Source organism: Dendropsophus ebraccatus, chromosome 2, assembly GCF_027789765.1.
Source record: "Dendropsophus ebraccatus isolate aDenEbr1 chromosome 2, aDenEbr1.pat, whole genome shotgun sequence".
Lineage (NCBI taxonomy): Eukaryota > Metazoa > Chordata > Amphibia > Anura > Hylidae > Dendropsophus > Dendropsophus ebraccatus.
In genome coordinates, this window is record NC_091455.1 from 50,878,244 (window position 1) to 50,900,386 (window position 22,143).

The following is a 22,143-nucleotide window of genomic DNA, read 5'->3' on the forward strand; positions in this document are numbered from 1 at the left end:
GCTCCTAGATAGTAAAGAGCAGGAGGGCGGACATCTTTCTGGAATTCCTGTCAGCCCTCCACCCCAACCCAAAGTGGCAGTGACCAGGGATAGACTCAGCTCAAGTCCCACCGAAAGGATTTGTCCAGCGTTTGTCAATAAAGCTATTTATAACAAACATTATGTATACCCTCTTTGTACTGCTTCTGCGCAGAGCTCAGGAGCAACCGCTACATGCATCACCCTGATCCCTGTAACACATCCGTGGTTTTGGCTTGACGCCGGACACTTATCTTTCCCAAATTAAAATGTATTCTTTGGTAAATTGATTTTATATTGCCATGCACAGATTTCTAAGCACATCACCCGGACACACTATACTGCAAACTGCATCAATCCATTAACACATGCAGAAATCCTTCTCTATAACACTCACTTTCATGTACCCTCCTGTGAATCTACTAAACATTACCTTCAAGCCTTTACAGCAAAGTCCAGTGTCCCAGTATCTAAAGTATTAGCATGTATAAGTAACATACCAAGAGCTTCTTTAAAAAAAAAAAAAAAAAACTTATAGGATGCATTACGAAACTCTGCTTATAGTAAAGCCACCTTGGCAGTCTCCATAGGAGAGAGGCGTCCCCCTATGGAAATCAATCTGCAACACACAACCACAGGTTCTTATAGTGGAAGCACCTTAGATGGATACCAGGTGCCTAACCCCCCTCCTCTCCTCCAATATACCCCATACAGTGGGCAATGTTACTTTGGTTCGGCACAGTTTCCCTTTAGAGTAAAATATATACTCATCTGTACCCAACATCATTGTGGTCTCATTCTTCTATAAAACCTACTTCTTTGGTACCTTTATCGAGCTATCCTGGGCTGCTCTGGTACATTCTGACAGAGATAGGAGGTAATGGATATTTGTTTGCACTCAGAGGCATACATCCAAGCTCTATGCCTCTGTATTTGCATACTCAATGATCAGAGACAGATGTATATACATACATATATACATATTAAAGCAATCCAAAAACACTCCAGCCGCTGCTTCCTTAGGGTTCAAACCTGAATAGAGGCCGTTCATACAACAGGCTTGTAATACAGAAACCTGCCTCCTACATTGTAGTAAGTTAAAGAGAACCTGTTCTTACTTTTATGCTACATTAACCACAAGTCAATGGCAGTGGGTGGCCCATGGCAGCTTCTCCCCACCCCACTGGCCTTAACTGATTTCTCCCTGTTAGAATACAGAACTATTAACTGAGGCCACCATGGACCACCCGTATTTAAAAAAAAAAAAAAAAAAAAAAAGTACAAAATTTTTCAAGGTGTTTATTTAAACAGAGACTGTGTGTGATCTCTTAAAATTTGCTTGGTGGAACTCTTCTGGTCTGATGAACTGTTCTGTAATACTATGGTCTGGCATGTCTAACAATGTAACATACAGATGAGATCTGTAAGTAGCGTGGAGATGGGGTGTAACAATGCTCCCAATGAGTCAACACTGCTTATTTCCCAAAGTATATCCCCGAGATATTTCAACACACACAAAAAACACTATAGGGAAGATTCAAAAACAAGGAAAAAGTTACTGTGAAGTTCCTATTCCTAGAAGTCCCCCATCCCAAAATATGAACATAACCAGATAGTTCATAAGTTAAATACCATTGCTGTAGAACACTTTAAGGGAAAATCCAATGAAAATTATCTAATACATCACATGCATGTAAGATCGTATTAGAACATGAACGGACACAGATTTCCAAACTGAAAGGGCTCTCCAAATGCTTATACCTAGAAATGAGTGAACCCAAGCGCGCAGCATCTGATTGCCGATGACTGAAGAAATTGGATGTAGCCCTAGGGAGTCCTGGAAAACATGGCTGTATCCATGTTTTCCAGCATCCAACTTCTACAGACACTGGTAATCAAATGCCGCACACTCAGGTTCACTCATCTCTACTTATACCCCTTTGGCACAGCGCAGAGACTTGTGTTACTTGGGGACAGACAACATTACAGTCAATGACGTTTACTTAAATATCGTGTCAGATTACCAGTAACAAATCTCTAAACAGTATTAAAAAAAAAATCTGAAACTTTTATAGAGCCCGACAGTGATCCAAAATCTTCAACGTCGCTCATGACACATCAGAAGACTGGTTTTCTCCACTCACATGAACATAAAGTGCCTTTCTGGGGTGAATGGATGAGAGGTCTGTCAATGCAACAGCCTATATTCCTTGTAATGCCTGCAGCAATATACATTCTGACTTCACAAACTACAGTACCCAAATCTTTATAAATATATCACTAGTACTCATCATCATCATCATCGCTTAGTTACTATGTACTACTATTCTACATGGCAAGACTTAGTGTTACACCTGATTGTGGGCTGTTTACCGATTCCCTCAAGGGAATAATACACCACATGTCCAAGCCCACCATCATTGTAAATACTGACAGTCACTTGTGAATTAGAAGACCCCCAAAGCTGCATTGTCATGAATGTGAAGATTCAATGAGACTCTTCATTTTCCCTGTTGATTTCAGCATGTGAGGTCCAAACTAGAAAAAAACAAAGGGTTATATGGTTATAATACACACCGATTTAGTAGAAACTCATGACATCATTCCTTCTGAATCATTTTGTACTGCAGCAGATAGTACCTATAGGACCCTTAAGACGTATGCCTAAACGTGTGCATGCTGTTTAGCAGGTTACAGGCATATCCTGTATCTCCTCTGACTGCAGAGTTTTTGTTAGAATTATTATGATATGTCATTTGTATGCTCCAAATAATAGTATATAGATTACTACATGTGCATAGCCAGCTGCAACACCTTCTCTGAGCTTAAAGGGGTACTCCGGTGGAAAAAAAATCTTTCAAATCAATCAGATTTTTTTTCCACCGGAGTACCCCTTTAATGGGTCAAGATGTCAAGTCTCCATACATTTCACTTACATCTACATGCACTTAGTAAGAAAAAAGATAGTGCCAATAGTCACAGTATACACATAGTATACTGAAGACGCTTCAAAGCTTCTCACATACCAGTGGAGGTTCTGGGAGTTTTCTCTGTTCCAAATTAGGAAAACTTTTCTTGTCCGATTCCCCATGGCTGTCACTTCTATATCTGTAAGCAAACTTCTTTTTTAAAGCTTCTGCAATGAGAGTGGCGGGGTCAGCCGGGTCACTGGGTTTAGGTTCTTCAGTCCTGTGAGAAAATAGAACACCTGGTATTAGGGATTCTAGACGAACATATAGACCTGTGTAAGATTGTTATACAAAATGACTTTATAATGTAAAGGAGTCTTAAAGAAAGTTACTTCACCCTTATTATGCCATATTCAGTTACAGATTTGGAAGGGGGGGGGGGGTGTCACCAGATCAGGATCCCCTTTATTAGGTAAAGCTGCTTCTAGCACTAGAGGATCACTGGAGGACATAGGACCACACCTATCCATGTGCTGCTTTTAGTTTTGCAAATCTGCTCTATTTTCAGAGAGGAGCCGTCAACTACAAGACAGATGTCTAGAGACCCATAGATTGGCATGGACCACAATGCCATGGACAGTCAGACATAGTCGGCTTCTAGCATGGCTGCGCCAAGTTAAAAAACACTGGATGACACAGTGCAACTATCCTGAATGACAACTACAGCAAATCCCTGCCCATATGTGGACCCAGCCTGATGGTATATACTTAGGATAGGCCGCCAATGCTTACTGGTAAAGAACTTCTGTAATATTGGTGATAAAGCTCACCTGAATGCAAATACTGCACAACATACTGAGAACACCACCACATAGACAACTCACAGCAAGAATACAGCACAACAATGCCCCACACATTTTATATTAAATGTGGAATATTACCTTATGTAAACCCTTCTCAAAACTAAACCTTAACATACAGGCTACTCCACTCTTCTTATCCCATATGGGAGCCTGAGCCTTTCCAGATCCATGCATCACTTTTCAGTGTGTGTGTGTGTGTGTGTGTGTGTGTGTGTGTGTGTGTGTGTGTGTGTGTGTGTGTGTGTGTGTGTCTGGAAGCTGTCAGAATTGTCCACACCGGCAGTGGACGTGGTTGTGGTGGCAGTGTGTAGTGAACAGGCCTAAGGACACTGCGGCTTCTTGTCACACACATAATGCAACAAGTCTTGTGTTTTGCCAGTGACATATAAAGATCTCTCAGGGAAGAAGCCTGACCTCAGGAGTAATGCTGTGCTGTCAGGCACCTCCTGCAGACATCTCTATCGATATCTTTATAAAGTCCCAAGAAGTTGTATAACGCACTGCAGTTTACTTCTACAGGAAAGGTTTTTTCCCTAATCATCATAATGATCGCTTTCAGAGGTAATCCAGTATATAGAACTTGTCTCCAATAAAAAGTATACAACACATATTAAAAATCCTCAATGTATAGTATAAGGAAATCTTTTCATCAGTTTCCTAAATATTCACTTACTGACACATGATATGGTGAGTATCGCTCAGGGTTATAAGCTGGAGTTTAGCTTAGGCTTGCTCAGTTGCACGACTAGGATTTATAAGAACCAATCTCTAAGGAGTCACTCTTGCTAGGTTGAGCACATGGGGTTTTGTTCTAGCTGCCTTCTTTCAAGGTTTTTTTTTTTTTTTTTTGCTTTTTATCAGAATTCTTCAATACCCCTTTAAAGTGTCACAAAAACACTTGTACCGTGATATACAATGTATTATAATAAAACACACCTGCGAAACTAAATGTCATGAGTTTTTATGCTATATAGATAAAATAAGAGTGCTAAATGACGGATAATACTTACCAGGACATTCAGAGCATTAGGCCATGTTCACACACTGTATGTATACACTCTGTCCGGGATCCCTTCAGCCTGCAGCACTACGTAAGTCCTGTGGAAATCATGGCCACTGAAACAACGGCCGTGATTTCCACGGAACTTATGTAGTGTGAACATAGCCTTACATAGAGAACTATGACTATAACCACATCCCACTATAACACACCATGGATAACACAGAATTCACAGCACAAGGTACCTGGCAATCCAGCAGTGTGCCATTGACTCAGCAAGAGAAAAGAAGCCTAAACCGCTTAGGAAGGAAAGAGTCAATGAGTACTGGGGCTGCATCAATATGGAATATTAGATTTGTGTGCAGCAACACAGAAATATAGTAATAAGATTATAAAACTAGGGAAATATACTTATATCTGTAAGAGAAGAATACAATCTAGAGATGTAGCCCATATAGTTATACATTCTGACAAATGTGTGACATTACCCAACACACCTGGGGGGTACGTCAGCTCTACTTCTGGACATTTTCTTTACAGAAGTCAGTCAGTATCAATACATTGTTTTAGCTACAAAAGTGACTTTCCCGTTTGACCACATAATTTACATAGCCCAAATGTATCTTTTTGGAATATCCTATGATTATCCTCATCCAATAAACCAGAGACCCATCCCTCCTTTAAAGAGAAAACAACAGGTTAGAAGACTCTGCTGAAATGTTCTTATAGGACCAGAGACGCTGAGGAAGGGAGTTTTCTTACCTTCATTCTCATCAACATTTTCCTACAAACCTCTGTTTTAATATGTTAGTAGGGTGGCTTGGCGCACTGGGGGTGGAGCTACAGCCCTCTGCAGCGATATGTCCACTCGCCACCTCCTCATGAATATTCAGACCGTGCTCTGCAGGCAACGTTTCTCTGGCCACTCATCACTGCAGACTGACTGATATTCACGAAGAGGGAAGGATCAGAGCGCTCAGTGCACCAAATCAAAATATATATAAAAAAAACAACAACAGAGGATTGCAAGAAAATGGGACAGAGAATGAAGGTAATAAAACTACCTTCTTCCTCAGCATCTCCTGCTCTGTGGGAAAGTAACTGCAGGATAGATTTTCTTCTGTTCAGTTAAGGGTCTAAGAAAAACAGACGTTACCTTTGAACTGTGCGCAACTTTACTCTATTCATGTCTTTAAGGACGTCCAACATGCTTGGCATCTCAGGCTTCTTTGGTGCATCAAGCACTGTAGTCTCTAAGCCGCTTCTCATTCCTTTCCTCTCCTTGATGAGGTCAATAGCCGATACACTGCGGTGTAAAGCAGGAGGAGGGGGAGGGGGTGGCGGTGGAGGGGGTGGTGGTGGCGGAGGTGCCCCCATAGGAGGAGCTCCAGGGATGAAAGGAGGAGTTGTAGGACTTGACACTGTAAAAAATTCCCCCCAAAAAACAAATTTTAAAAAGGATATATCCATATACACAAGCACAGACAGCTTGAGAGCAACTTATGGGTAGTATTCAAGAATGCAAAAGCAGATTGTTTCTGTTTCCCCATTTTGACTAAATCATTGTATAAATTACCATGAAGCGTGAGCGATTTTGAAAAACTACCTGCTGCCACATTTTGCTGCTCCTGGATGGTAACTATCTTGGCTATCTGGGCTCTCAGGTTGGCAAGTTCACTTTCCAGAGCATTAATCTTCTGCAGAGCTTCATTATTAGCGGCTGGCGGATCTCTGACCTCCGGATCTTCCTTCGCCAAAACAGGCATAGATGCCGGTCTCCGTAATGGGATGTCACAGTGAGCCATAGATGCCGGTCTCCGTAATGGGATGTCACAGTGAGCCATAGATGGCTGTCTCCGTAATGGGATGTCACAGTGAGCCATAGATGCCTGTGTCTGTAATGGGATGTCACAGTGAGCCATAGATGGCTGTCTCCGTAATGGGATGTCATAGTGAGCCATAGATGCCTGTCTCCGTAATGGGATGTCATAGTGAGCTATGTCATTCTCTCGTGACAATGGGTGAAGCAAGTTATTCTGTGTCCTGCAAGAAAGTTCATGTTACTATTAAAAACAGTCTCATTGGTGCATCGCTCATTCTTCATCTACAGACAGTAGCTGAGGCGAGAGTTCCCTTATAACACATTGCTCTTTACTAGAGATGAGCGAACTGGGTTTGGGTTCGATTCGATCCGAACCAGACCGTTCGGCATTTGATTAGCAGTGGCTGCTGAACTTGGATAAAGCTCTAAGGTTTTCTGGAAAACATGGATAAAGCCAAAGACTATATCCATGTTTGCACATAGCCTTAGGGATTTATCCAAGTTCAGCAGCCACCGCTAATCAAATGCCGAACGTTCGGGTGGACTCGAGCATGCTTGAGGTTCGCTCATCTCTACTCTTACATATCGGCAGATGGGTGTGAGACGGAACATGACAGGATGTGCTGCTTGTTACAGCAAATCATCAAACCTAATGCTAACATCCAGTAGATCCAGTTGAGCAGGTTCAGGTTCTCTGAAAAACGGATTAATAATGTGAGCAGCAGCACATATGGAAATGGTAGGCCAGGAGAAGTGCTAGTGATGACTGTTTACAAATGTATCTGCCATGTGCATCTAGCTTTGCTTGGGCTCTGTTCACACATGCATCATGGTTTCTGCAGATACAGATACCACTTGTTAACTCATAGTAGAGTCTATCAGGTACCAATGTGGCTTTCACTGCTTTGATAAGAATTGCACTATAACCCCAGCTTTACTGCAAAAAAGAACAGTGGGGGAGATTTATCAAACATGGTGTAAAGTGAAACTGGCTCAGTTCCCCCTAGCAACCAATCAGATTCCACCTTTCATTTTCCAAAGAGTCTGTGAGGAATGAAAGGTGGAATCTGATTGGTTGCTAGGGGCAACTGAGCCAGTTTCACTTTACACCATGTTTGATAAATCTCCCCAAGTGTCTTAAAGGGGTGTTCTGCTCAAAATAAACTTTCCATATGTTGCTATTATTACCTTTCCGTGCTCCCCCAGTGTCCTCCTATATCAGACATGTCAAATTCAGGCCCTCCAGCTGTTTTAAAACTACAATTCCCATTAAGCCTGGACAGCCAAAGCTAAAAGCTTTGGCTGTCCAGGCATGATGGGACTTTTAGTTTCGCAACAGCTGGAGGGCCTGAGTTTGACATCCCTGTCCTATATCACCTTCGGCCCCAGCTGAACGATCCTGCCTCCAGCTTGCAAGATGAAATTGCCTAGGGGGTGACAGTCGGCGCAACCAATCACTGGCAGCAGTGCTGTCCTGTCTCGGTCCGTGATTGGCTGAACGGACTGTCATCACCAAGACAAGCCCATTTCAGAAATGGAGGTGGGATTGTTCAGCTGGGACCTGAAGATGATGGGGAAGGACAATGGGTGAGCGTGGAAAGGTTGGACCAGAACCAGATTCAGAAGCTGGAGTGAATTTCTTCCCTCCTACATGCAATAACACAATACTACAATAAATCAGGAAAGGGATTAAACACAGTCAAACAATCCTGGGAATCCAGCACCCACCTGAGTCTCGCACATGGTTCTCTCTGCTCTTCTACCACCCATCCCACATCAGCAAATGAAGCTACCGCTCCGGTTGGCAGACCATTTATTGCAACGGGATATGGAACAAGCTGGGCGGGAAAAGAAAAAGGTAAAAAATCTTTAATAAGAACAACTATGCAAGACACACTGCCTTGTACGCAGCACCACCCGTGCTTAATGGAGATGCAATGAACATTGTAATTGTTGAATACATATACACAGAATAAAACATGCAACAGAGGACGATCACCACACGTAAGTCACCAGTGCTCATGTCCGATAAGTGGTCATAAAATAAAGTATTAAGTAAAACAGAACAGTAACAGGACAATACGAACCATGCATAACACACATGCATGAAAACACCAAGTGGACATGCAGCACTATGAGCACTGACCTACGGTGGCTCGGAAACTTGATCCTTCATAGAACAGATGACGCAAGTGAAGAGAGATACAGCAGTTGAAGGTTTAGTGCAATATGTATAGAAATACACTGAAAAAGCATTTCATATTACACACAATGCATTTTACTTAGCCTGAATCCTTTTTTCTTTTTTTTTTCTTGGTGCAACAAAGATATAGAGATTTCTATAGACACCCCATACACAGCGGTATTTTCAGTGTGCGACATGCAGAAATGCACAGCAAATGCCGTGAAGCCCTCGCACTGAGGCCATGTTCATACGCTGTATGAGACTGGGCGCTGTATGATCTTTAGCGGTGCAGAGTTCTCATGCGGGTGCATCCGTGCGGGCCCGCATCAGAACTCTCCACTGCACACAATGGAGCAGGCGGCCGGAGCCGCTCGCTCCACAGTGTGCACTGACAGGGTTTTCTGCGGACGCTATTCAATGAATATACGTTCTGTGAACATATCCTAAGGGTACAAAGCTATTATACAGATAAAGAACCGATCTAGAATCTGGATTATGATGGAACACTGTCATAACTGCAGAATAACTGGTGAGCTGCCGTCCCGTGCAATAATTTACATGGCAAACTGTTCTGCAGCGATTACTAGATGAAACCAATTAAAATGATCTTGCTGAGCCTCCCTGTATCATAAGCCTTAAAGGGGCAACATAGCTATTGATTTTAGCCGGTGCTGTTTAATCCTTTATTTTTACAGACAGTTCTCTAGCCTCTGCTATCAGGATATTTCTAAAGCCCCTATTACACTGGGCGACGAGAGGGAGCAAGCAAGCGCCGACCAGTAAGGTCAGCACTCACTCGCTTCTCGTTCCCCACTCGCTGATTGTTGTCTTCTATTACACAAAGCGCTTATCAGCCGTAATGGTCGCTATCTGCCAAATACAGCTGATAATCGCTTTGTGTAATAGGGCCGGAAAGATTATTACAGACGCATAGTATGTCTGGTCAGAAATTGGCTTTGACTTTAGAGGAAGGATAGGAGCAGTATTGGACTGAGGTGTCTGAAGCCCACCAGTAGAAATGACTCTGGGGGCCCATAATAAAGTTATGTGCAAATGTTACTACTTCTAGACCTTCAGGGTGCAGAAACAATAACACAAATTTACAGTGATTTCTGCAAATCTGGTGCATTTTTAGCACATAATCCAGTGGGGTGGGGAAAAGTTGTAGGCCTTCCCAATTGCCCTCAACTAACAAACACCTAAAAAAAAAAAAAAAACTTTAATCTGGTGATGTGAATGCTCCCACACCTTACACAGGCCAGGTACATCCTCTGCGAATTATAACGTTACACAGAAGTGAACTCTTCAGTCTGTACAATACGCTCATTGTTTTATCATCAACCACAACAAGGATGTCATTGTCTGGACTGTACAAGTATTCGCATCGTTCCTACATTCCCTTTACAGTCTCCTGAATAATCCACATAGGAAAACATGGTGCTTGGAATTCTTCCGTCACCTACACACACTCACATGTATAGCAGCTACATTATCCTTCATTACTACCATAGCACACTGTGTATGTGATGCTAGAATTCTGTAAGCCAACTACAAGGTGGTCTAAACTTAGGGGGCCACTCACATGTAGGCAAAATACATTCCGTATTCTTCAGACTGGAACTCAGAACTCCCGGCATCATCATTCATAATCATGTCAGGAACTCTGAAACTGTTTATATAGTCGCGTGGCTGTACTGACACAATGTGTTCGTACAACAGGGTGAAGAATTAAACAGTTCAAGCTCTCCATGAATAATAATTGGCTGAATAGTTTTTCATCCCTCCTCTTACAATTGTTATTTCTGTGCACAGTGAATAGGACTAAACATAGAAATCCCACCTCGCTCAGAGCATACAGCAGACTAGCATCATGTATCCACATCAGATCTGACCTCATACCTGGAAATGAACTCTCGGGGACTGTATGATGGGGAGGTTTGAGCCAATTTTTCGGACTATACTTCGAGATGATCCGTAGGATTTTCCTGACCAAAGTGCCTGAAATCATATTCACATATATGAAAACAATGGACTCACAAAATACTACAACTGACATGATATCACACAGAAACATTTCAATCCCACGTGAATGTTCATTTGATGAAGGTGATTTTTCTTTTTTTTGGCTTTGTTTACAACAAGGGTTCAGTTGCCTTGATGATAAAGCAGTGGACGCCTACAGCCAGCCAATGGAAATCATGACAGCAATCCAGGTAACTTCCTAGCAGTGACCACTCCAATAGACAGCCATCTCTGTAATACAAGTCTGCCAGCAGAGAATCTGCTCTGACTCATACACCGGACCATAAGCAGAACATGAAATCTATATGGCCACAGGTTGTCTTCATAATGCAACTGGATAGAGTGAATAGATCCTTATGACCTGTATGACATCACTGTTCTGTAAATAATACCGGCATCAAATAGAAGCTGAAGATCAATAACTCAAGGAAATGGTCTGCATCTCAAGGGCACGTTCACACATACTTTAACATGAATCCAGCACGAACCTAGTACATTTGGACTTTTTTGTATGTGCAGATTAGTGCCGCCGTGCTGGATTCAGAGTGACTTAAATGTGCTAGGTTACCGCTAGATCAGATGTAATCAATATAAATGAAGTGAAATCTGCAGCATCACATCTGGATTATATAAGACTGAATGAAAAACTGCCCTGTGCAGGTAACGCCACAGCAACTCAACAGGAGGGGGAGCCAAAAACAGCCAAGGCCACTGGTTTCTGTAGTTCTTTTTAAGTTTAGTTTGTAAACAACATAACACTGCAAGCTAAACAGTGTACATACCTCCAGGAGTTTGAGAGGTTGTCCCACAAAGCTATACAAGTCTAAACTAATGCATACTTTACATGTATAAGCATTTCCGAAACTGCCCTGTAGGAGAGATACAGACTTCCTAACCCCCCCCCCCCCCCCCCCCAATCTGTCTGCATTGTTTAGGGAAATAAATCACACAGTGGGTGCCAGCAAAGAAAACCTGGACTCAGCATTAATTTACTAAGGTTGCTTATGTGAAGTTATATAAAATGAGAGTTTTGCATGGGAAGTGTTATATTCAATGGCAGGAGGGACTATACTCGCCTTCCTGGCTCCCTCACTGCACTTTTGGATCACCTTATACTTTTGCATGTGTGATTTGTATGGGGCTCTCCCAAACAACCACTGACAGATGATGATGTCGTCCCTGGTCATAGGCTGTGATGGAAAATCGCCACCCGACCCTTTTGCTCTGGGAGAGCTATTCCACAGCTAGAGCTCTCTGGCTGCAGCTTACCTCTACTGCTACATTTACTGCTACCTTCCCTATTTTTATTGTGATATCCAGACCTTTAGTTCTTTCTCTATTACAATATGTACTGTGATTTCCTGTATTAGGGCCCTTGCACACTGAGTAAGAGAAGCCGAATTTACAAGCATGCTCATTCTTTGAGCGAAGAGGAGAGGGGCAAGAGAATTCAGCCTCTTTTACAGGTGTGCAAGGGCCCCCAAAGGGGTTTTCCAGAGTTAGAAAAACATGGCCACTTTCTTTCAGAGGCAACATGACTTATGTCTCTAGTTCAGGTGGGGTTTGCAATTAAGCTCCATTCACTTAAATGGAACAGAGTTACAAAACCTGCACCCAACCTGGAAACGAGAGGTGCTGTCTCGGAAAGAAAGCAGCCATGTTTTTCTAATGCTGGATAACCCCTTCACATATGTTGTTATAACATGGGATGGTTACTTACCGATTCCATGTTTTGCGTTAGTTGTAGAACCATCCTAACCAGACGTAAAAGCCAGTGCAGCATCGGACAGCACTAAATCTTGAAAGTCCTGTATAAACAGCCTGGGTGTGCAGGGAAGCTGCTGTTCCATAGTCGAGCTGGAGAGACAAACGTAAACCATTAAATCTACTGGCCCTAAAAGGAAAGGTGGCAAGGAAAAAGCAATGCTGCTTATAGCACCCAGAGGAAATACAGCGGGGAAGAGGTGTCTAACAAATCATGCATCTTATTTGTAGGATTTGTTCATAGATAATAATGTAGCATGCAGTAAGAGTGTTTAAAGGACTCTGTACCCACAATCTGACCCCCCCCAAACTGCTTGTACCTTCGGATAGCTGCTTTTAACCCAAGATCTGTCCTGGGGTCCGTTCCGCAGGCGATACAGTTATTGTCTTAATAAACAACTTTTAAACTTGCAGCCCCGTGCCCAACGGGAGTGGGCTAGATTGTGTATGCATTAGGCTGGCACAACCTCTGTCCCTCCTCATCATTAGCAATGCTCCAGGCATATTGCCTCCTATTCCCCACCTGTGTCAGCCCAGCACATGGGCTGGATCGTTAAGACATCTGTGCAAATGTTCAGCATAGAGCAAATGTTTTAGTGCCATTCCTAATGATGAAGAGGGTGGGGAGGAGGGACGGAGGGACGGAGGGGTGGTGCAAAGTTAGGGCACAGATATTCTAAGCCACGACCGTAGGGCACATTGCTGTAAGTTTAAAGGACAATAACTGCATTACCTGCCGAACGGACCCCTGGACAGTACTTGGAGCAGCTATCCAAAGGTACAAGTAGTTTGGGGGGGGGGGGGGGGTCAGATTGTGGGTACAAAGTCGCTTTAATAGTCGGAGAAGCTACTGTTATGCACTTTTAAGTTCTGCCCAGGAATCACCATACGCATAAATGTTCAAACATAAACCGATTAGCCATAAGATTAGGGTGCTTCACATGCACAATATTGCTTTTGTATGCGATCGTGTATTGCACACAGGACAACCCATAAATGTGGAATCGCAAGCACTAGCAGTCGCATCTGCGGGTGTATGAGCGCCCTTAAAACAATGGGGGGATTTATCAAACATGGTGTAAAGTGAAACTGTCTCAGTTGCCCCTAGCAACCAATCAGAATCCACCTTTCATTTTCCGAAGAGTCTGTGAGGAATGAAAAGTGGAATCTGATTGGTTGCTAGGGGCAACTGAGCCAGTTTCACTTTACACCATGTCTGATAAATCTCCCCCCATGTTCTTATGAGTGTTTTGTGGCCATGAATCTGGGTCAGAGCTTGTTTTTTAGCACAAGGTAGACCTACACAATATCAGGTTTTAAAAAGTACTTGTCACAATGGGCCACTTCTGGATAGGTAGCGAGAACCACTGCTAATCCAGAAGTTCGGGTCTCTATGCATATGGAGATCCAATGAAACTGTAATGGGTGCAATCCACTTTGAACCCAATGGGGGGGGGTCACACACATTACAGCCTCAATCCAGCATTTATGCCAAGCGAGCATGGTTTCTAGCCAACAAAAGGTAACCATACCTTCACCAGAATCTTGGAACACTCAGTAATGCATTTCCAGTGGTATCACAATCCCTAAAACGGAAAAAATCATTACACTGGAAAAGTAATGCAGTATTGGATTCAGTATAAACCTTGCTTCAAAAACCTACTTCCGGGTACGTTCATGCGTACTGGATCCGCAGCGGATGGTGCAGATTTGATGCAGTGTCCAGTTATTTAGATGAAATCTGCTGCAGAATTAATCTAAATAACTGAACACAGCATCAAATCTGCAGCATCAAATCTGCTGCCGATCCTGTACATGAGAACGCACCCTCAAAGTTGGTAACTCTTATGTGTAAGTGGAGCATCACTTAGGGTCCTATTCAACGTGCCGATGGAGACCCGATCAATAACGTAAACGAGCGCCGATCTGCTAGACGGCCCAATAATATTTTAGCGAGGGCTGCAGAGACATCGTTACCGATGTCCCTGCAGCCCTTGTTTAAACACCATACTTTACCCAAGCATGATGCCGGTCTTCTCCTGTGCTCCTTTTTCCTCCCCATCCCGCACAGCAGCAGCTTCGATGCGGCCCGTCTGAGCTGTCAGAGCGCTCAGCCAATCACTGGCCACGGTTGTCCTGGACAGTGATTGGCTGAGCGGTCTGTCAGCTAAGACAGACTGCACCGAGGCTGCTGTTGCGTGCGGGACCGCGAAAAGGAAGGAGCGCAATAGAAGACCTGCAACATGCTTAGGTAAAGCATGGTGCTCGTGAAATCGTTGGTTGCCCGCTGCGCATCGCTATTCCACGCAGCGATGTGCGGTCGGTGCCCGATGAGTTTAGGTTTGAACCTAAATAAACGATCGGCTGATCGTTGTCTCTATTCCACAGAGCGATTATTGCTCCATGGAATAGGACCCTTAGTATGCAACCTGTGACGCTCCCGCCGGTCATGCTGGGAGTTTTAGTCTTAGTACAGGTTACCAGTGACTGACCATGTTTTTTCAGGAAAACTATTCAGACCGGATATACTCCATGAGAGGAGAGAAGCTGAAGGTGAACAGCTGATAATGTAAACCTATGGTAGAAGTCATTACAGGTCATATCACAATGACAAAGTGATTGCACAAGACTAATAACCAGGGTGCCAAACAGAGACGAGACTGCCAAACTAACGACGGAAATGTACTGACGCCTGCACGGCACTAACATCACTGTGTTATTCTACCAGATGGCCATGCTATTAAGAGAAACGCATAGAATTACACTGGTCTACATTTGGGGAAAAAAAATCTGCTGACCTAAATATTTTTGCTGATTTTACCCAAATGAAAGGTGCCGATTCCATATTTGAAGGCAAAAAAATGCAATGTCAAATTTTTTCACAAATGAGAAATGTTTGATTAATTGAGCCAGTTTTAATTTTTGTGCTTTCGTTTTGTCTTCCTTGTGTGTAAAAGGCCATAGCGCTTGCAGACCCAAATGAGCCCTTATTTTTTTGCGACACCAATTATACTTTGCAATGACAGACTTAAATTTTTCCATAAAATATCCTGTGAAACCAGAAAAAAAATTTGTGCACTGAAATTGAAAAAAAGTGCAGTTCTCTATTTATTTTGAGGGGTTTTGTGTTTACACCATTCGCCATATGGTATAACTGACATGTTATCTCTGTTCCTCAAGTCGGTACTATTACAGCGATATGTAACTTGTATAAAACTTTTATTTTATTTGATGGCTTTTTAAAAAAATTTAAACTTAAAAAAATAAATAAATAAATGTTCTGCAAATTGCTCTATTAGGCCCCGTTCCCACTGAGGAAAGGTAGCGGAATTCCGCGACGGAATTGTCTGCCGCGGAATGCCGTTAGCCTCCCGCTCATAATGGGAGTCTATGGGAGGCGCGCGCTCCTGCCCTGTCCGCGCTGAAGAATGAACATGTTCATTCTTCAGCGCGTACAGAGCAGGAGCGCGCGCCTCCCATAGACTCCCATTATGAGCGGGAGGCTAACGGCATTCCGCGGCGGGCAATTCAGTCGCGGAATTCCGCTAACTTTCCTCAGTGGGAACGGGGCCTTACCATCTTTATAACACTTATATTTTTTGGTGTATGTGGCTGTGTGAGGTGTAAATTTTTACACCATAATCTTTGCTTGCATATATGCCAATTTTTCTGCATTTGATATGACAAAAATCTGCAATTTTGCAGGTTTTTGCGCTTACGCCATTTACCATGCAAGATCAGGAATGTGATCATTTAATCGTTCAGACTATTACGCAAGGGGCAATACTAAATATGTTTGGTTTTTTTTTGTAAAATGGGAAAAAGGGGGGTCATTTAAACTTTTACTAGGGCATGGGATTTTTTTTTTTTAAATAAAAAAAACTTTTTTTTTTACATACATTAATTTAAATCCCGCTGGGATCCATCATAGAGATCAGTGCAGTATACATAATACAGCACTGATTGATTAGATGTATAGATCGCCAAGCCGGGATCAGTGTCAGTACAACACAGAGGCCCAGCCGGGTGAGATTCTGGAAATTTTTTTGGATGCCCTGGAATGGTTCTGATCAGAGTTGTAACCCTGTAAACACCAGCAGTAGTCTGCCATCATGTTTGTGTTCCATCTGCCCAGATATCCATCTTCCATAAATATATATAGCCACAAAATGCAGACATCAGCAGTTTTCAACTACTTGTTCAGTATTCGTCCAATTAATTATACCTACTGCATATCTTTCTGCACACCATTATCTTTTTTCACACCCAGCTTTTCTATATTATTATATATAATGTTACGTTATAACTAGAGATGAGCCAAACTCGAGCATGCTCGAGTCTAACCGAACCCGAACTTTCGGCATTTGATTAGCGGGGGCTGCTGAAGTTGGATAAAGCACTAAGGCTATGTGGAAATCATGGATATAGTCATTGGCTGTATCCATGTTTTCCAGACAACCTAAGAGCTTTATCCAAGTTCAGCAGCCTCAGCTAATCAAATACCGAACGTTTGGGTTCGGATCGACTCAAACCCGGTTCGCTCATCTCTAGTTATAACTGCAAAAGTTTACCAGTGGACATGACTGGATGTAACAGATGTTATTTTTGGATTCAGCACCCCAAAATACATAAAGATCACATGTTACCTTGTAGTCAGCAAAATTGATGTATACCAGTGTTATCATCTACCAAATTACCAGCACAGAACCACTAAAGTCAATAGTAGATGCCCAGCAGAAGGCCATAGGAAATACTTGCTGGTATACAGGACCTACCAAAAGTGACAGTGTCTAGTGAACTGGTGCATGAATGGGTCATGGTGCCCTTGAGGTGTGAGGCGAGGCGAGGCATCGCCGGTCTATTGCAGTCTCACAGAACTACTATAGGACAGACAACTGGAAAAAGTTACTATTGGCCATGATGGAAAGGGGTCAGGACACACACAGGCATTGCTAGCCATGTGCACCAACATTGTAATGGGATTATATGTTGGAGCCAGGTAAATGTTGGGACATCATATCAATGTATACCTCAGGGATAAACAGCTCCGAACATATATAGTTCAGGTTCTATTTGTAATTATTTATATATATACACACACATTTATTAATAAGGAAGAAATACGTCAAAGCTGTAACAAACGGCACCACAACCCAGCAGAGAAGTGCAGAGAGAGTAGACTAGAGATCTATATATAATAGTCATGGAAAAGATGAATCTGCCAGGGCGTCTACGGAAGCCTATGAGTCACAGGGGTGTAGACTCGTCCTCCAATAGCTAGTATACAAAAGAAGAGACACCATGTGCTGTGTATATTCTCATCAGCAGAGCTGAGTGTGCGCAGCCTCTACACAACACAGAGATTCTCCCCATACAAATCAGGAAAAACTTCCATAACATAAATGCATATGGAGATAGACAACAATGGCTGCAAAAGTGAGAGCTCCCAGAAACTATCTGGAATTAATGAGTGACCTGGAAGTTACTGTAAGGTGCTAGAGTGATCTAACCAGCAGCTATAATACTGCTCATCCCCTATGAGCCAGTCTATGATCAGCGCGATCGCTCATTGGTTAACGCTGGTGTTCAAATCTGACCAAGTGCAACAGGTACACAGAGTCTGTATGTTCTCTGCAAACCCACATTCTAAAAACGGAGAATTTAGGTGATAAGGGACCTATACAGAGATTAATCTGACAGATTCATGAAGCCAAAGCCAGGAATGGATTTGAAAAGAGGAGAAATCTCAGTCTTTCCTTTATGACCTGTTCACTGTTTATAGTCTGTTCCTGGCTTTGGCTTCAATGATCTGTCAGATAAATCTGTGTGTGTCATAGGACCTTAAACCATGTGGTTAATGACCACCAATTCTACACAGCACTGGCCATGCGCTCTATAGTGATAGGCTTCTCTGTCACTCCTCCATGCTATACACTTATACCTTATAGATCGACAACTCCATTACAGAAAAGACAGTGTCTGAATGACGCTAAGAGAAAAAAGGTTGTCTGGTACCTACCGCACACATACAGCCTGAGGCGATGTTCACACTACGTCAGCTATGTAATAATCACAGCCGTTGTTACCGATTTGCAAAAACGGCCGTGATTACTACGCAGCTTACGTAATGCTGCCTTCAATGGAATCCCGGTCGGAGTGTATACACATAGGGGGACATTTATTAAGTCCGGCGTTTTTTACGCAGGACTTATAAATGTCCCCGCATCTCCGGCGCTACAGAGATTTATGTAGAGGCGGACTGCCTCTACATAAATCCCGTGCGCGTCGGTGCGCACAGCCGAAAACCTACGCCACCTGAAAGGTGGAGTAGGTTTTCGGCGTATCTTTGTGTGGAAAAAATTATAAATCCCGCGGACTCCCGCGCCCCCCGTAACTCCCCCTCCCCCCCCCCCCCCGGCGTACTTGGCGGAAAGTGCCGATATGCGAATATTTTATTCGCAAATCGCCCATTTGCGAATAAAAAAATACGCAAATCGGCACTTTCCGACTAAAATCATCCGTACGCCGGATGATACATGTCGCCCACAGTCTACACTCCGGCTGGGATCCCTAGTTCATTGAATTTTGAGCAGTGGGGCATTCTGATGCAGGCACGCACGGATGCGCCCGCATCAGAATTCAGCAGCGGAAAAGATCATCCCAGCCGGTAGTGCAGTACCTTTTGTGAGACCGGCCGTTCCCTGACCTGGCTGGTCTCTTACCAGGTGTAAACAGAGCCTGACTGTGGAGGAATCCTGATGTTCTGATGGCCGTCACTCTTAGGTGGAGCTCTCTGTAGTGTTGTGAGACATCAGGCAATGCTTCCAGAAAAACTAGCTCTATTACATAAGAGGGGGCAGACGGCTCGGCAGGAGGAATGCCAGGTATGTCATACGAAGAACGCTGTGAAACAAGATCAATCCTGACCACTCTGTAAGGCAGCAGTCACATGGTCCCTGGGAGGACTGTATAGCTTTTCTGGTGGTATCCCCATGGTATCAGCCCTCCAGTGACCAGATCCTAGTCGCTTACTCTCAGGACAGGCCATCACACAATAAGTCCTGGAAACCCCTTAAAGCATAAGAAGAGACCATCCCATTAATCTGGGTGCACCCATGGACTAACTGCACTATAGATAGGGATATTGCCTCTGCACTACCATGGCTACCATGCCCAATACTTGTAGGGTGTCAACAGTGGCTTCAGCAGCCCAGCTATCAGCATGCAGTTACATCTCCCCGTCCAGGCTCAATGTCAGATCGGACAGGAGGGTACCGCTTTTAAAAGAGCAATAGCAACAATTAGATTATTATTTTAGTGCAACAAGAGGTGGCCAGACTCGCCAAGACGTCATCAGACTCACTAATAAAAACTTTTTGACCCCCAACTATATTCAGGTCATTACATAGCAGCTACATACAGAACCATGAACCTGCCCTTCTGCCCCTGCAGCTGGATGGCGCTAGAGGGCAATAGGCGACTTCTCTCCCTTCAGCAGTGTTTCTGTATTCCAGATGGCTGCGCAGCTAAACAAGAAGAGACAAAAGTACAAAGGAGGCCAAAGCTGCCAGACACAGGAGTGTTGCTCCATGTCGTCACATGGTTTCATAATACCAGGCTGGCTCGGTGTAACATTTAGCAATAAGCAGAGATCTGACCCAATGCAGATTAAAGTACAATATATCTAAAGCTACTGAAGTCAGTGCAAAAAGATACAGAATGTAATAAACCAGGTAGTACGTGAATTCGAACCTTGACAAGGATTAATACAGCCTACACAGTACTATGCTGTCTTCTTTAAGCAAAATAACTGTAGCCCCAGATTTCCTAAATACTGCCAAAGAATAGATTCACACGTAACAAATCCACAGAGGATTTCACGCTGCGAAATCTGCTGCGAATCCCTTACTATTCTGAATAGGGTTTCATACATGCAGCGGAATTTTCATCCCACTGTATGTAATCACTGCCCCACACGCCATCCTGACGTCCTGTCAGCCAATCAGTGAGCTGTCTAGCCACATCCACTGATTGGCTGAGTGGGACGTCAGGATCCCGGGAGCCCCAGGAGAAGGCCAGAGCATGGACCGATAATGTACGCACGGTGCTGCGGGGGGGGGGGGGGGCTTAAGGAGGGCAGTGTTTACATACTTACAGCAAAATGATAATTCCGCTACAGGTATGTAACCCTATTCAGAATGACAGCAAGAGATTTGCAGTGGATTTCGATGCCACTGCAGATCTGTTTCGTGTGAATCTAGCCTTATGGTTAAAGGGATATTTCACATGCCCCTGTATAACAAGGGTGAAGGGGTAGGTCAGCAAAAGAAAAGAAAAATTCTTTCAAATCAACTGGGGCCAGAAATTTGTAACTTACTTTTATTTAAAAAAAAAAAAAAAGAGAAACCCTCAAGTCTTCCAGTATTTGTCAGCTGCTGTAAGTCCTGCAGGAAGTGGTGTATTCTTTTCAGTCTGACACAGCGGAAGTGTAATAACATACCAGGCACCCTAATGTCCATATGAGCTGAGCCAAAAACCCAATGGCGGTGTACTTACCATAGCTGGATATAATAAGATGGGTACAGGAGCAGGGCACATCCCAGTGACAGCGGGCGCTGGCTATAATACACAGCCCTCACTGCACCAGCGTCATCTCCAGTGCCAGAGAAGAGCAGTTAAAGGGCACCTGTCCCCATAAGAAACATCAAGAGACGGTGGCATCATGGCCACAGTGCCCTCCTTCTGCTGAAAGACTATTCAGAGGTGAATGAGGTTTCCCATCACACACAGCCACCAGCCAGGACAGAAGCAGCAGGAGGACATGGCTCCACACATCCTCACCAGTGATCAGCCTATCCCATACACACACTGCTGTAGGACTACAAATGCCAGCAGCCCTCGTCTCTATGGTCACACGGATTGTCTAGTTTGAAGCATTCAGTTTCGATGTGTCCATGTCAGCTGCAGTACACATGAACGTCCAGATGGGGGCGCTCCATCTATAAGGTCACCGAGCCTGTAGCGGGAAATCTGCGGTCACACAGGTATAAGCGAGGGGCCTGTGAGCAGCAGCGGTGCCCACAGTATTATATAAGGCGCTCTGACCTTGACTCCCCCGGTGTCCGTCACAGCTGGAACACACCGGCACCCCGCCTGCCATGTACACTGCGGAGACCCCGGCCCTGACATCCACCAGCCGCCCTTACCTGCCACTTCCCCGGTCACGTGTCTTCTCCCCGGTGACAGCTCGCGAACGACAAATCCCACACTCGGCTTCAACGGCGGCGGCAACTTCTTACTACGTCAGCGACGTCCATGCTACTCCCGGCACCTCGAGAGGGCGGAGTCAGGATGTCACGTTGCCTACGCGCTGCACGTGGCGGCCATATTGAGTCCTGGCAAATTGTCCCATAACACTCAATGCATTTAGATGGATATTAGAGTCCATAAAATCTTGAGATTCTTCACTACTTACCTTTCCTTTACCAGATATCCTCAGGTTATAGGAATAAATAAAAAGTTCTGCCGATATAGTTCTGCTTAGCATCAGCAATGTCAGC

General features: G+C 43.9%; 1 protein-coding gene across 3 annotated transcripts; it reads right to left on the minus strand.

The window, feature by feature from the left end:
* Positions 1–1,304: 1,304 nt before the first annotated feature.
* Positions 1,305–21,914, minus strand: MTFR1 (mitochondrial fission regulator 1). Of its 3 annotated transcripts, none has more exons than XM_069957531.1 (9): positions 21,790–21,914; positions 14,116–14,169; positions 12,540–12,676; positions 10,697–10,795; positions 8,341–8,450; positions 6,397–6,833; positions 5,947–6,211; positions 3,045–3,207; positions 1,305–2,556 (listed from the first exon to the last, which is right to left on the minus strand). In XM_069957531.1, the coding sequence occupies exons 3-9, from the start codon at positions 12,600–12,602 to the stop codon at positions 2,491–2,493; spliced, it is 1,203 nt and encodes a 400-aa protein (XP_069813632.1). In that variant the 5' UTR covers positions 12,603–12,676; positions 14,116–14,169; positions 21,790–21,914; the 3' UTR covers positions 1,305–2,490. The 3 variants fall into 3 exon arrangements, with proteins under 3 accessions (XP_069813632.1, XP_069813633.1, XP_069813634.1); XM_069957532.1 differs by lacking the exon at positions 21,790–21,914 and adding an exon at positions 21,689–21,776; XM_069957533.1 differs by lacking the exon at positions 14,116–14,169.
* Positions 21,915–22,143: the final 229 nt, after the last annotated feature.

Excerpts from the sequence above, each read along its gene's own strand:
- MTFR1 (XM_069957533.1), bottom strand. The coding sequence starts at position 12,602 with ATGCTGCACTGGCTTTTACGTCTGGTTAGGATGGTTCTACAACTAACG. Across the intron at positions 8,451-10,696 it reads CCCCGAGAGTTCATTTCCAG|CTTGTTCCATATCCCGTTGC; the intron begins GTATGAGGTCAG and ends TTTCCCGCCCAG. Across the intron at positions 3,208-5,946 it reads AAGTTGCGCACAGTTCAAAG|GACTGAAGAACCTAAACCCA; the intron begins GTAACGTCTGTT and ends ATTTTCTCACAG.